The sequence below is a fragment of the Bufo bufo genome, chromosome 8, assembly GCF_905171765.1.
Source record: "Bufo bufo chromosome 8, aBufBuf1.1, whole genome shotgun sequence".
In the NCBI taxonomy this organism is placed as follows: domain Eukaryota; kingdom Metazoa; phylum Chordata; class Amphibia; order Anura; family Bufonidae; genus Bufo; species Bufo bufo.
The window spans coordinates 132,258,132-132,274,155 of NC_053396.1; the positions used below are offsets into that span (position 1 = coordinate 132,258,132).

The 16,024-nt window shown below is 45.6% G+C and overlaps 1 protein-coding gene across 9 annotated transcripts in view; it reads left to right on the forward strand.

The window, feature by feature from the left end:
- The window catches only part of SEPTIN6 (septin 6), a 154,675-nt gene that overhangs the window by 106,360 nt on the left and 32,291 nt on the right, over positions 1 to 16,024 (forward strand). For all 9 annotated transcript variants that reach the window (XR_005780720.1, XR_005780719.1, XM_040442162.1 and 6 more), the window contains 4 exons: positions 2,901 to 3,062; positions 3,341 to 3,437; positions 10,146 to 10,314; positions 11,234 to 11,366. Coding sequence is in view for 7 of the 9 variants with exons in the window: in XM_040442162.1 (XP_040298096.1) it covers positions 2,901 to 3,062; positions 3,341 to 3,437; positions 10,146 to 10,314; positions 11,234 to 11,366 (561 nt within the window). In the remaining 2 variants the exon portion in view is untranslated. The remainder of the gene's footprint in view (positions 1 to 2,900; positions 3,063 to 3,340; positions 3,438 to 10,145; positions 10,315 to 11,233; positions 11,367 to 16,024) is intronic.

The window sequence follows — 16,024 nt, forward strand, 5'->3', positions numbered from 1 at the left end:
TTTGTATTTTTTTTTTTTTTACTAACTTTTATCCCCCTTAGGGACTAGAACCCTTGTCCTATTCCCCCTGATAGATCTCTATCAGGGTGAATAGGAGCTCACACTGTCCCTGCTGCTCTGTGCTTTGTGCACACAGCAGCATGGAGCTTATCATGGCAGCCAGGGCTTCAATAGCGTCCTGGCTGCCATGGTAACCGATCGGAGCCCCAGGCTTACACTGCTGGGGCTCCGATCGGAGGAGCAGGGGAGAGGGGATCCTGTGGCCACTGCCACCAATGAGTAATACTGGGTGGGGGGGAGGGGCGCACTGCGCCACCAATGTTTTTACTATTGGCCGGCATTGGGGTGGGGGGCGCACTGCGCCACCAATGATTAATACTGGGGGGCTCGGGGGGGGGGCGCACTGCGCCACCAATGAAGAGGAGTCTTTCATTCATTCATATACAGGAGGCGGGAGCTGGCTGCAGAATCACATAGCCGGCTCCCGACCTCTATGAGCGGTGGCTGCGATCCGCGGCACCTGAGGAGTTAACTACCGCGGACCGCAGCTGCCGTTCATAGAGGTCGGGAGCCGGCTATGTGATTCTGCAGCCAGCTCCCGCCTCCTGTATATGAATGAATGAAAGGCTTATCTTCATTGGTGGCGCAGCGGCCACAGCCCCTCCCCTCCTCTTGTCTCCTCTCCTGCTATTGGCGGCAGCAGCAGCATCACAGGGGGGAGGAGACACTGCTTCCTTCTCCCCTGTGCTGCGGAGGGAACACAGAGAGCGCTGTCAGCAGCGCGTTCTGTGTTCCCCATACGTTATCGGTATATCGGCAAAATAGATGCCGATACCGATAACGTTCAAAATCCTCAATATCGGCCGATAATATCGGCCAAACCGATAATCGGTCGATCCCTACTCCCTTCCCTGGCATCCCACTATCAAACCAAGAACATGGGCACGTTCCTCGTGGCCATCGGGACACAAATATGTATCTAGTTTGCGCCTGCGATGGCCGGGCAATTCATAATTCCTTATGAAATGTAGGTGCCAACATGTCTGGGAGGTAGCATTGATCCTGGGCAAGGGCTGAGACCCCCTGCTGGGGGTTTTCCTGTAGATTTGGTTGCCTCCAAACTGGCTGGTTGAGGTGTGACATTATCCACCTGGGGCCTCCTTGAAGCCTGGACCCCCGTGGCTTTCTCCCTTGCTAGCGGACAACCAGATGGCTGGGGGGTGGGAACATATTTTGCATGTACACTGACTGTGTACAAGCTAAAAGGTGAATCAACTGACAATCAGGGCTGCCAGTAAATAATAATTTTCCTTACACTTACCAACACTTCTGTTTGGTAAATTTAGGGCATTTACGCTCCTCCCTCAAGTACACCCAGTGCTTAGGATGTGTGTTACAAAAGCCACACACATTTTTGGCTCAGGAAAAGCCAAATTTCGGTGAAAGTTCAGGAAAATCACAACAAAATTGGGACGATTGGCAACTGTATTCTTAACAGTGGTTAACTACAGCTGATGTTTCTGCTTGTAGAACTTAGTGCCCATCAGTCATTGGTGAGGAGAACGCGGGGAGGTGCTTTCATCATCGAAATAGAAGACGTCATCGGCGCAGGCGCACTGAGGGAGTTCTGAGGAAACGAGCCTCCTCATCTCAGAGCGCCTGCGCAGATTCAACACGGGCGCGCGATTTTTGAAACGCCGACAGGGCTGGCCGGAGGAGGAGATCCCGGCTGGCCCTGTCAATCAACAAGAGGAGGGGGCGGATTTCTGCAGCAGCTACCAGCAAGTAGACACCCTACTTGCTGGTAGAGACCGAATTTGCATAGGATAAAACTTCGTTTTTTGACTAAACTGCTGGATCAAAGTAAGGAACACTATTATATTTTCAGATATCGTTATATAACTAATTTAACTAGCCCAAAAAAAAAAAATCACTTTAGTGGGGTGACAGAAGCCCTTTAATACAGTGGACACTACCATGAATCCGCGGTACTCTTTATTGGCTATTACCAAAAGCACAGTATTTTTTTGTACCTATTGTAATAATGGCTTAGACATATCACAGATCTGCTTTAATTGCAGGAGTAAAGGGATGCTTACGGGTCTCTACTTCCGTGGTCCCTCTTGACACACAAAGTGATCATTATGCCAATCCCAATCACCGATGGTCACCACTGCGGCCATTGATCAGCTGAGTAGGCATTTACTGTGTGTCAAGAGGGACTGGGACGTAGAGACGAGTAGGTACACAGAAAGCATTAGAAAGGGAGTGGCAGGGAAATATATTTTCTTTTAGTCCTTTTTTAAAAAATTTATGCCATTTTGACTATTCAAAAAAATAAATAAAAAAATTGCCGGCCAGACGGATGCCAACTATTAAAAGGGTTCTCCTGAAATTATTTAAAATGGCCTGAGCAACCTGTCCTAGAATGTGAGCAGGACTGGTTACCACCACTTCCTGAGCTGCCTAGGGGGCTGAGGGAGCGGGGCCGCACCACACTAGGCTCTGGCTCTTATACTACATATTGGTGAGTTTTCTTGTCGGGCTGCTCAGCCATGATGGAATATCGTAGGCAGGGTTGCATCATTACCCCCTTAAGCAGCTCCACAAGTGGTGGCTAACCAGGTTCACATTCTAGGACAGGTCGCTGGCAGACATTTTAAATCATTCCCGGTGAACCTTTTTAAACACATTAAAAACACCAGATGGCACAAGGACCGGGTGCAACTCCCTGAAATATTTTTTTGTGGTTGTCCTCATCCATGTCAAACTCTGTAGTCCCAAATTTGACAAATTTGCATTAGGATTATATATCTAGCATGCATGGTTTGAATTGTATCTTTATACATGCTCAGTCCTGTTTGATTTATTGAGATTTTTTTTCTTTTTCCTTTGTGTAGGTTAATATCATTCCAATTATTGCAAAGTCGGATGCCATTTCTAAGAGTGAGCTGACAAAATTCAAGATAAAAATCACAAGTGAGCTGGTTAGTAATGGCGTGCAGATCTATCAATTCCCAACAGATGACGAAACCGTGGCAGAGATAAATGGAACAATGAATGTACGTATTTTTCAGTTACTAGATTTGTTTTTAAATAGCACTTTACTGCTTTGCGGTCAATTACCTCCCATGCCAATTTCATCTGTAGGGGCAATTATCATATATTATTTAAGGTGAATACATACAACTTTGTATACACTTGCGTTGCACTGCATGTGGTTGGAGATTTGATTTTAGGGCCCGAAGTACTGTAGAAGGTAAATTGTAAAATGTGTAATGTGAGAACCCCTTTAATAAGCTGGACTTTGGTTAGCTATTCTATATATTTTCTTCTGCAGGCTCACTTACCATTTGCTGTCGTTGGAAGCACAGAGGAAGTCAAAATAGGAAACAAAATGATGAAGGTTCGGCAGTACCCATGGGGAACTGTACAAGGTATGTCCTTCTGATATCTGTGTGTTGGCAGTAATTCTGTTTCCATACAATTTATCATTTAGGTTCATTGTATGCATCAGGGAAGCTCCCGTACCCCCTATCTCTCATCTCTTTTATATATATATATATATATATATATATATATATATATATATATATATATATATATATATATAATTAGTTTCTGTCTGGACGTTTGTCTGTCTTTTTGGACGTTCTTTATGCGCGACGAAACGACTGGACCGATCTTCACCAGATTTGGCACACAGGTACATCAAGTGTCCGGGAAGGTTTTAGACCTGAAAGGATTAGATACACAGCTCAACAGACAGTATCACACATGATACGATTAGATACACCGCTCAGTTACTGGTTACCAAGGCGTGAAGTTACGCCGTCCCTGAGGAGCAGGTAAGGTCAGCTTGGTACAGTGTTCACGGACTCCTCCTGTTCACACGGCACAGAGAGGCAACAAGCTGAGGGAGCCTTTTCACTGCCCTAGCCCGGGAAGACTGCCACCAGCTTCTCGTTTGATATAAGCCCGGTCCGCTAACGGGATTATATTGGGTGAGAAACCAACCCGCAGTAGCCAACACACGGACGATACAAGACAGCGCAAGATTAAATTATATATTTAATCGCCTTCAGGGCTCACTAGAAATAACACTATACACACTAAGAATATATACAGTGGTCTGAGGTTGCAAATACAGGTAGTATGGTACAAACAGGATTCAACGGAGCAAAAAGTCAGAGTCTTTTGGGTTCAGGGCCGGCGCCACCTGTAAGGCGACCTAGGCAATTTAGCAGGGGGCGCCGACCCCGTGCGGTTTTAAAAAAAAGAGTAGTTTTTTTTAAAAGTATGGCGGCAGGCCCTCCCCCGCACCGGGCGGCTGCCGCACTGCCCAGGCTGGTGCGTCTTGCGTCTATAATTGTGCACCGCCCGGGCACAGCCTCAGAAGGGAAGCGCCTCTAATGTTGCGTGGCCGAGCTCTGTTCGGTCCGCGGTACAGGAGCTTTTGTTTCCTGTACCCGGCCGGAAGTGCTCACTTCCTTTCAGTCCGGCCGGGTACAGGAAACAAATGCTCCTGTACCGCGGACCGAACAGAGATCAGCCACGCTACACTAGAGGTGGGGCCAGGGGGGAATATGAGTGACAAGGAAGGGGGGGGGGGAAATGAGAGTGACACGGAAGGGGGGGGGAATGAGAGTGACAAGGGAGGGGGGGGGAATGAGAGTGACAAGGGAGGGGGGGGGGGAATGAGAGTGACAAGGGGGGGGGGGGGAGTGACAAGGGGGGGGGGGAGAGTGACAAGGGGGGGGGAGAGTGACAAGGGGGGGGAGAGTGACAAGGGAGGGAGAAGAGAGTGACGAGGGAGGGAGAAGAGAGTGACGAGGGAGGGGGGAGAGGAGAGTGACGAGGAGGGGTGGAGAAGAGAGTGACAAGGGAGTCCCCAGAGCGACAAGGGGTGGGGGGAGGGGAGAAGAGAGTGACAAGGGAGTCCCCAGAGCCAGACCAAGAGCCAGACACCAGATCATCTTATTGTCCTGGTGGTAAGTAGACAAGGCAATATGTTTATTATTTAATTGTTTAGTTATTAAGACTACATTGGAAACTAATTTACCTCACATTAAGGCTCCATTCACACGTCCGCAACGTGTTTTGCGGATACACGGAGCCGCGGATCCGCAAAACACTGAAAGCGGCAATGTGCCTTCCGCATTTTGCGGACCGCACATTGCCGGCACTAATAGAATATGCCTGTTCTTGTCCGCAATTGCGGACAAGAATAGGACATGTCCGGAAGTGCGGATCCGCAATTCCGTGTCCGGGCAGCACACCGTAGGAATGAATTGGTCCGCAATTCCGTTCCGCAAAATGCAGAACGAAATTGCGGACGTGTGAATGGAGCATAAAAGGATACTATAGTCCCAGAACCACTACAGTTTAATGTAGTGGTACTGGTGTCTATAGCCTGTTCCTGCAGAGAACAGACACTGTGCAGTACTGGTGTTAAAGGAGCACTATAGTGCCAGGAAAACAAACTCCTTTTCCTGGCACTATATAGTTAGGAGCCCCTCCCACTGGGCTGAAGGGGTTAAAACCCCTTCAGCCACTTACCTTTCTCCAGCGCCGGCACTGGGAACTCTTCTCCCCGATCCTCCTCTCAGCTGCGAATGCGCATGCGCACGCATTCAAAACTATGTTCCGCGTCTTCCCACTGTAATTTTCACAGTGAGAATCGCGGAAGCACCTCTAGCGGCTGTCAGGGAGACAGCTACAAGAAACTTGATTAACCCTAAGGGAAACATAGCAGTTCTTTAAATTTAAATGCTGAGAAAGGGTTGGAACATATGTGATGTCATGATATGGGCAGATCATCTGATAAGGGTGGGGGGGGCAATTTTTATCTTGCCTAGGGCGGCAAAAATCCTTGCCCTGGCCCTGTTTGGGTTGTGATGAGTTCTTCGCTGTAGTCACATGGGAGGCAGTGAAGTCAGCAGTTTGCAGGTCCCTTTAAACATATGGCACAATTCCCCTTCAGAGAAAAGATACGTCCGCTTGCTGGCATGAGCCTTTTGACCTATAGCTGTCCCCTCCCCTCCCATCCTCTTCTGAGGCTGGCAGCAAATGAGCCACAAAACCGATTAGGGCTCATGGCTCCAGACCAGAATGTCGCAGGGAGGTGGTTCTGGGACCAATGGATCCGCCTGGGTTCCAGCTACCATTAGAGTCCAAGCATGGTACCGCAGATAAGAACCATTTGGCCCATCTAGTCTGCCCAATATACTGAATACTATGAATAGCCCTTGACCCTATCTTATATGAAGGATGGCCTTATGCCTATCCCATGCATGCTTAAACTCCTTCACTGTATTTGCAGCTACCACTTCTGCAGGAAGGCTATTCCATGCATCCACTACTCTCTCAGTAAAGTAATACTTCCTGATATTACTTTCAAACCTTTGCCCCTCTAATTTAAAACTATGTCCTCTTGTAGCAGTTTTTCTTCTTTTAAATATTCTCTCCTCTTTTACCTTGTTGATTCCCTTTATGTATTTAAAAGTTTCTATCCTATCCCCTCTGTGTAGTCTTTCTTCCAAGCTATACATGTTAAGGTCCTTTAATCTTTCCTGGTAAGTTTTATCCTGCAATCCATGTACCAGGTTAGTAGCTCTTCTCTGAACTCTCTCCAAAGTATCAATATCCTTCTGGAGATATGGTCTCCAGTACTGCGCACAATACTCCAAATGAGGTCTCACTAGTGCTCTGTAGAGCGGCATGAGCACCTCCCTCTTTCTACTGGTAATTCCTCTCCCTATACACCCAAGCATTCTGCTAGCATTTCCTGCTGCTCTATGACATTGTCTGCCTACCTTTTAAGTCTTCTGAAATAATGACCCCTAAATCCCTTTCCTCAGATACTGAGGTTAGGACTGTATCACTGATTTTATATTCTGCTCTTGGGTTTTTACGCCCCAGGTGCATTATCTTGCGCTTATCAACATTAAATTTTAGTTGCCAGATTTTTGACCATTCCTCTAGTTTTCCTAAATCCCTTTCCATTTGGTGTATCCCTCCAGGAACATCAACCCTGTTACAAATCTTTGTGTCATCAGCAGAAAGACACACCTTACCATCGAGGCCTTCTGCAATTTCGCTGATAAAGATATTAAACAATATGGGTCCCAGAACAGATCCCTGAGGTACCCCACTGGTAACAAGACCATGGTCTGAATATACTCCATTGACTACAACCCTCTGTTGTCTGTCCCTCAGCCACTGCCTAATCCATTCAACAATATGGGAGTCCAAGCCCAAAGACTGCAATTTATTGATAAGCCTTCTATGTGGGACAGTATCAAAAGCCTTACTAAAGTCTAGATAAGCAATGTCTACTGCACCTCTGCCATCTATTATTTTAGTCGCCCAATCCAAAAAAATCAATAAGATTAGTTTGACTACTGCACCTCTGCCATCTATTATTTTAGTCACCCAATCCAAAAAAATCAATAAGATTAGTTTGACGTGATCTCCCTGAAGTAAACCCATGCTGTTTTTCATCTTTCAATCCATGGTATTTTAGATGTTCCACAATCCTCTCCTTAAGTATGGTTTCCATTAATTTCCCCACTATTGATGGCAGGCTTACTGGCCTATAGTTGCCCGATTCCTCCCTACTACCTTTCTTGTGAATGGGCACAACATTTGCTAATTTCCAATCTTCTGGGACGACTCCTGTTGCCAGTGATTGGTTAAATAATTCTGTAATGGTTTTGCTAGTTCACCGCTGAGCTCTTTTAATAGCTTTGGGTTTATCCCATTAGGCCCCTGTGACTTATTTGTATTAATTTTAGACAGCTGACTTAGAACCTCTTCCTTTGTAAAGACACATGCATCAAAAGATTCATTAGTCTTCTTTCCTAACTGAGGTCCTTTTCCTTTATTTTCCTTTGTAAAAACTGAACAGAAGTATTCATTGAGGCAGTCAGCTAGTTCTTTATCTTCTTCCATATACCTTCCTTCCTTTTGTTTTTAATTTTGTAATTCCTTGTTTTAGTTTCCTTTTTTCATTTATGTATCTGAAGAATGCCTTATCACCTTTTTTCCCTGACTGAGCTAATTTCTCTTCTGCCTGTGCTTTAGAAGCTCTTATAACTTGTTTGGCCTCTCTCTGCCTAATCTTATAAATTTCCCTCTCATCCTCATTTTTTATTTTTTTTATAATTCCTAAATGCTATCTTTTTGTTTTTAATGATTTTGGCCACTTCTGCTGAGTACCACAGTGGTCTCTTCCTTTTTTTTGCTTTTACTGACAAGCCTAATGCAATTTTCTGTTGCCTTCAATAGTGCCACTTTTAAGTAGTCCCATTTCTCCTGGACTCCAATGAAACTGTTCCAATCTGATAGGGACTCATATACCACTAATCTAATTTTAGAGAAGTCCGTTTTTCTAAAATCTAAAACTTTAGTTTTTGTGTGGTGTGACTCAGTCACTGTACTTATAGTAAACCACACTGACAGGTGATCACCAGATCCCAAGCTTTGCCCTACAGTAATATCAGATACCAAATTCCCATTTGTGAATACTAAATCTAAAATGGCCTCCTTCCGGGTTGGCTCCTCAACTACTTGCTGTAGAGATAATCCCAGTAGGGAATTTAGAATATCTGTACTCCTGGCAGAACTAACTATTTTGGTTTTCCAGTTTACATCGGGAAGATTGAAGTCTCCCATAATGATAACTTCCCCCTTCAATGTCATTTTATTTCCTCAACTAGTAGATCATCCAATTCTTTGACTTGGCTAGGTGGTCTATATATCACACCTACACGAGTTACCTTATGATTATCAAGCTGCAAGGTAACCCAAACTGACCCTAAATTGTTCTCGCTAACTTGTATCAAATTAGATTTTATGCTATCTTTCACATACAGGGCCACCCCTCCCCCTTCTTGCCTTCTCTTTCTTTCCTGTATAGAGAGAACCCTGGTATTGGTATATCCCAGTCATTACTCCCATTAAACGAACTTTTATTAATATGCTAATGAGCCTCTAGGTGCTATGGGGGCGTTTTTTCAGCACCTAGAGGCTCGGTCTACTCACATTGTATGCCGCCCCCGCTCGTCCGTTAAGCCCGCCCATCTCCTCTTGAATGCCATCCTCCATCTGAGCCAGCGGACGAATTCTCGCGCCTGCGCCGTGCGCATCTGTATTCGGCGCAGGCGCAGTGAATGTCTGACCGCTGCCTGCACAGACATCTCGGTCATCGGCGCACCTGCGCAGAATACAGACGCGCACGGCGCAGGCGCGAGAATTCGTCCGCTGGCTCAGATGGAGGATGGCATTCAAGAGGAGATAGGCGGGCTTAACGGACGAGCGGGGCGGCATACAATGTGAGTAGACCGAGCCTCTAGGTGCTGAAAAGACGCCCCCATAGCACCTAGAGGCTCATTAGCATATTAATAAAAGTTTTTTAGTGAAACGGATCCACACACAGGTCTGAGAATAGCATTGTTAGGTAGATCAGACACTAGCAGATCGCTAGTGTCTGAGAGCTAATTAGGTCAAAATGAGGTGGTAGAAACCCTTTAAGGGGCAGGATGCTGTATAGGTCACTGTTAAGGTGCAGACCTCTGAGGAGGTCAATGTCAAGGGAGTGGGGTGCTGTAAAACTTACTGTTAAAGGGGCGGGCTGTTGTGAAGGTCAAAGTTAAGTGATGGGCTGCTGGGAGGTCCCATTTTAAGGAGGCGGGGCACTGTGGGGGGGCAGTGTTAAGGGGTGAGGGGCTGTGGAGTTCACAGTTAAGAGGGCGGGGTACTGTAGAGGTCACTGTTATGGGGGATACTGTCGATCTTATAACAACACACACAAACATTAAATGAAATAGATGAAATATACCCGTGCGAAGCTGGGTCCTTCTGCTAGTATATTATAAGCCCCCATTCACCCAGCAGAGACCATCCCTTTTGTCTTCTGTTGGGCTGTATGCATGCACTGTATGGCTAATGATTGGCATATATCAAGCCTTTACAGTCTACATTTATCCTATGATAAAAGGATTCTTAAAAATTAGTTTCTTACAAAACAATCGGGTTCATTTGTGTCTTCATTTTGGCTTATACCTACAGTACAGGCTGATTACCTTGACTGGTTTTCTGGGCCTGTTTTTAGATTGTAAAACCAACTTCCCTTTTTTATCTAGTTGAGAATGAAACACATTGCGACTTTGTCAAGTTGAGAGAAATGCTCATACGGGTGAACATGGAAGATCTACGGGAGCAAACACACACACGTCATTATGAACTATACCGAAGGTGCAAGCTAGAGGAGATGGGGTTTAAAGACAATGACCCTGACAACAAACCGTTCAGGTAATGGTTCCTTGTAGGTTCGCAATAAATAAGTGAATAATGTACAGTGGCTATTAATACTTTTCATGTATGTTTCTGTTTTTGTTCAGATTGCTCTTTTACTTTATGTATTTATACAGAATAAAGGCTAATTTCCTGGAGCATTGATCGGACCTATTATTGTGAATAAATCCAATAATTGTCCCATCACCTTACAAACAAGCAAAATTCTTGTTTGTCAGGTGATCTGAAAGTTTGTGTGAATTTGTGTGTAAGGGATGTTCTGCTGAGAAACAAAAAAACTCTGTGGGGATGAATGATCCTATTACAATCATTCATCCCCATACAGCCCCAATAACCAATGCATGTAAATGCAGCTAATGATTGGGCAATGTTAATTGCCCTGAGAGATATGCCCATGTAAACGGACCTTAAAGGGGTTATCTGAGGCTGGAAATGACTCCCCTTCTACCCGGGCTCCTCACACTGATTCTACTTACCTGGCTCCCCGTGTCGCTCCTGGTCCCCGCACGGCCGCCGCTGCTTCTCCCCGTCCACAAAAAAAAGTCAGCACACGGATGTTATTCTTGTGCTGTATGCATCCATATGTCCATTCCGCAAATTACAGAACATGACCTGTTCTTGTCCACTTTGCCAATGAGTATAGCCATTTCTATTGATGGGATTGAGAAAAATGAGGAATGCACCTGGAAGGTATCCATATTTATGGTTTGCAGACCTCGATACGGATACTGTCATGTGCATGAGCCCTAAAGTACCTCAAAAGCCAGTGGAAAATCCACTAATATGATGCAAAGGATTTCTGGGATTCCTCAGTGGCTGGCTTTTCTAAACAATATATGTGCATAAAATTTTAATACATGGTTTAGTGCAACTAGTAGGCATGTATCAAAATTATTCATTCTTGTATGTTTTATAGCTTGCAGGAGACATATGAAGCAAAAAGGAATGAATTTTTAGGAGAGCTGCAGAAGAAAGAAGAAGAAATGAGACAGATGTTTGTGCAAAGGGTGAAAGAGAAGGAGGGAGAACTAAAGGAAGCTGAAAAAGAGGTGCACAGTTTGTTCCTAATTCAGTTTTATTGGTTTATGTTTTAGAGTTTTATTCATCCTCTGTTATTTATTTATTTTTACCCTAAAAACTAAATAATTTAGTTTTGTTAAGCAAGCACTAAACACAGAAAATTCGCAAAAAAGGAAATAAAAAAAATCCCAGCAGATCTTATTTTTACCTTCTATTGCAATTAAAGCAGAGAAATAAATCTTCTGGGTCCCAGGAGATCATCCATGGTCCCCTCCTCCTCCTCCTCCTCACAGTCCTGCGTCTGGTTAGATAACTGGCCTGGAGCAGGAGCCTCCCTGCTGTGCCCTGTCTGCAATAGGACACACAGATCAATAAACCTCACCTCTTATCTAAGCATCCTTTTACACGGCCAGATTCTAGGCCATTAATGCTCACATAAATGATGCGATCAGCCAAAACATGAGCTAGTTTGTAGACTGATTGTAGACTAATTGGCAAGACATTTACACTTGACAATAATGAGGAATGAGCGTTCGCATAAGCGTTTGTTCCTGAATATAGGTCTGATCATTTGCCTGTGTATATGGGTCCTACCTCCTGACTCTGTTGTTCCCCAGCTGAAAATGGAGATCAGCTGAAAATTAACCCCTGTGTTCTCCTCAATATTATTTCAAGAAAATGCTGAAAACCCTGCAGACTAAAGCTGGCCGTACACATTCAATAGCTGTCAAATGATGGTTTGGCGGACAGCTATCTCTTCTGAGTCTTTCTAGTCTCCCCACATACACCTTTAGATTGAATGGGGAGGGAGGAGAAAGCTGCTGACAGACACTTCTGGCAGTGGTTTATCTCCTGGGAGAACAAAAGGATCAGGCAAAAATATTTACTTCGTCCGATCCTCCTCTCCCCCTACAGATGATGATGGGAACTCCCCACATAAATTAGATCATTGGCCAAACCTGCCATTTAATGTGTGTGTGTGGGGGGGGCTTAAAGGGCATCTGTCAGCAAATTTGTCCCTATGAATCTGGCCGACCTGTTACATGTGTGCTTGGCAGCTGAAGGCATCTGTCTTGGTCCCATGTTCGAATGTGCCCACGTTGCTGAGAAAAATTAAGTTTTAATATATGCAAATGAGCCTCTAGGAGCAACAGGGGTGTTTCTGTTACACCTAGATGCCGTACTCTCTTTGCAACTGCCACGCCTTCTACACTTTGACAGGGCCAGGTAGTGAAAACAACATCATGCCTGATCCTGTCAATCATAGGGGAGAGGGTGCGACAGTTAGGCTCCATTCACACGTCCGTAGTGTATTGCGGATCCTCAATACACCCGGCCGGCACCCCCCCATAGAACTGCCTATTCCTGTCCGCGTCTTGTCTGCGGACAAGAATAGAACGTGTTCTACTTTTTGCGAAGCCGCGGCCCGGAAGTTAGGGCCCGAAGCCCGGGGCCACGGCACGGAAATGCGGATGCGGACAGCACACTGTGTGCTGTCCGCATCTTTTCTGTCCCCATAGAGAATTAATGGGTCCGCACCCGTTTCCGCACCCATTTGCGTACATGTGAATGGAGCCACAGAGAGAGAGCAGATAATTTTTCTCAGCAATGCGAGCACAGATGCCTTCAGCTGCCAAGCGCACATGTAACAGGTCAGCCAGTATCATAGGAACAAATCTGCCCTTTAAGGCCTAATTCACACAAAAGTCTTTTCTGTCTTAGGCTACTTTCACACTCACGTTTTGGGCGCATCCGTCAAACAATACAACCGCATGCATCCGTCATGAATGGATCCGTTTGTATTATCTGTTACATAGCCAAGACGGATCCGTCATGAACTCCATTGAAAGTCAATTGAGGACGGATCCGTTTTCTATTGTGCCAGATTGTGTCAAAGAAAACGTTTGGCTCAGTTTCGTCAAGCAGACAGAAAAACGCTGCAGGCTGCGTTTTGGTGTCCGCCTCCAGAGCGGAATGGAGACTGATCAGAGGCAAACTGATGCATTCTGAGCGGATCCTTTTCCATTCAGAATGCATTGGGGCAAAACTGATCCGTTTTGGACCGCTTGCGAGAGCCCATGACTGATCTCACAAACATAAAGCCAAAACGCAAGTGTGAAAGTAGACTTAGCCAGACTGCACCTTCATAACACATGGACCGATTGAAGTATATGGTTCACATGTCAGGTTTTCTGCATGCACCATTGGTCCATGCGAAAAAACTTGCTGCATGCGCAGTGTTTTCCATCCGAGGCTCATTCATCTAAGTGAACGGGTCAGGGTTTATAAAAAATAAAACGGATTCATTGGGACGCCATGCAGATGTCCAGATATGTCTGTGTTTTACAGACTGAAAACAGAACAGCCATCTTAATTCGGCCTAGGACAGTAATGGCGAACCTTTTTACAGACCGAGTGCCCAAACTGCAACCCAAAACCCACTAATTTATCGCAAAGTGTTAACTCGAATACTACAGTCCAATATACACTGCTCAAAAAAATAAAGGGAACACAAAAATAACACATCCTAGATCTGAATTAATTAAATATTCTTCTGAAATACTTTGTTCTTTACATAGTTGAATGTGCTGACAACAAAATCACAACAAAAAAAAATGGAAATCTAATTTTTCAACCCATGGAGGTCTGGATTTGGAGTCACACTCAAAATTAAAGTGGAAAAACACACTACAGGCTGATCCAACTTTGATGTACTGTCCTTAAAACAAGTCAAAATGAGGCTCAGTAGTGTGTGTGGCCTCCACGTGCCTGTATGACCTCCCTACAACGCCTGCGCATGCTCCTGATGAGGTGGCGGACGGTCTCCTGAGGGATCTCCTCCCAGACCTGGACTAAAGCATCTGCCAACTCCTGGACAGTCTGTGGTGCAACGTGACGTTGGTGGATAGAGCGAGACATGATGTCCCAGATGTGCTCAATTGGATTCAGGTCTGGGGAACGGGCGGGCCAGTCCATAGCATCAATGCCTTCGTCTTGCAGGAACTGCTGACACACTCCAGCCACATGAGGTCTAGCATTGTCTTGCATTAGGAGGAACCCAGGGCCAACCGCACCAGCATATGGTCTCACAAGGGGTCTGAGGATCTCATCTCTGTACCTAATGGCAGTCAGGCTACCTCTGGCGAGCACATGGAGGGCTGTGCGGCCCTCCAAAGAAATGCCACCCCACACCATTACTGACCCAATGCCAAACCGGTAATGCTGGAGGATGTTGCAGGCAGCAGAACGTTCTCCACGGCCTCTCAAGACTCTGTCACATGTGCTCAGTGTGAACCTGCTTTCATCTGTGAAGAGCACAGGGCGCCAGTGGCGAATTTGCCAATCTTGGTGTTTTCTGGCAAATACCAAACGTCCTGCACGGTGTTGGGCTGTAAGCACAACCCCCACCTGTGGACGTCGGGCCCTCATATCACCCTCATGGAGTCTGTTTCTGACCGTTTGAGCAGACACATGCACATTTGTGGCCTGCTGGAGGTCATTTTGCAGGGCTCTGGCAGTGCTCCTCCTGTTCCTCCTTGCACAAAGGCGGAGGTAGCGGTCCTGCTGCTGGGTTGTTGCCCTCCTACGGCCTCCTCCACGTCTCCTGATGTACTGGCCTGTCTCCTGGTAGCGCCTCCATGCTCTGGACACTATGCTGACAGACACAGCAAACCTTCTTGCCACAGCTCGCATTGATGTGCCATCCTGGATAAGCTGCACTACCTGAGCCACTTGTGTGGGTTGTAGACTCCGTCTCATGCTACCACTAGAGTGAAAGCACCGCCAGCATTCAAAAGTGACCAAAACATCAGCCAGGAAGCATAGGAACTGAGAAGTGGTCTGTGGTCACCACCTGCAGAACCACTCCTTTATTGGGAGTGTCTTGCTAATTGCCTATAATTTCCACCTGTTGTCTATCCCATTTGCACAACAGCATGTGAAATTGTCACTCAGTGTTGCTTCCTAAGTGGACAGTTTGATTTCACAGAAGTGTGATTGACTTGGAGTTACATTGTGTTGTTTAAGTGTTCCCTTTATTTTTTTGAGCAGTGTAGTATATCTTTATCATTTAGCTATTATAATAGCCTGCCTACATTCAGTGCGCTGCCTGTGCTGTTCATAGTGCGCCCTGCGCTGATGAATGGCAGGAAAAGTCTAAGACATATTGGTACACCATAGACTTTTTTCCAGGGTGTGGGTGCCCTTAGAGAGGGCTTAGAGTGCCGCCTCTGGCACCCGTGCCCTAGGTTCGCCACCACTGGTCTAGGAGAAGGGGGCAAGTGTACATTCTGTTTACCTTTTTATCATACATTTCTAGTTTGTGGTCTTTTTTATCCTAACCTATTGATGAATTCTCAAAGTATTTTAGATACTGTTATTTAAGAGCAGCAATCTAGAACACAACTCCCAAATAGCCATCAGATTGTTTAGTCACACTTCATAAGTTCAAGATAATCTTCAATATCTGATGTGCTCTGATCTTATTTTGGGTGTATATTTGGCTTTTAGGATTCTGTAGGATTGGATTTGATTATGTGTGGACCAAAAAGAAGTTCCCACATTATCCTGGAACATTCTCAATTCCCACCACGCTTATCTTGGCCAAAGCCATTTATAAGTAGACCTCTTGATCTGTTTCCCTTTTGTCTACAGAGATAACTGTAAATCATGTTCATTATAAACTGTC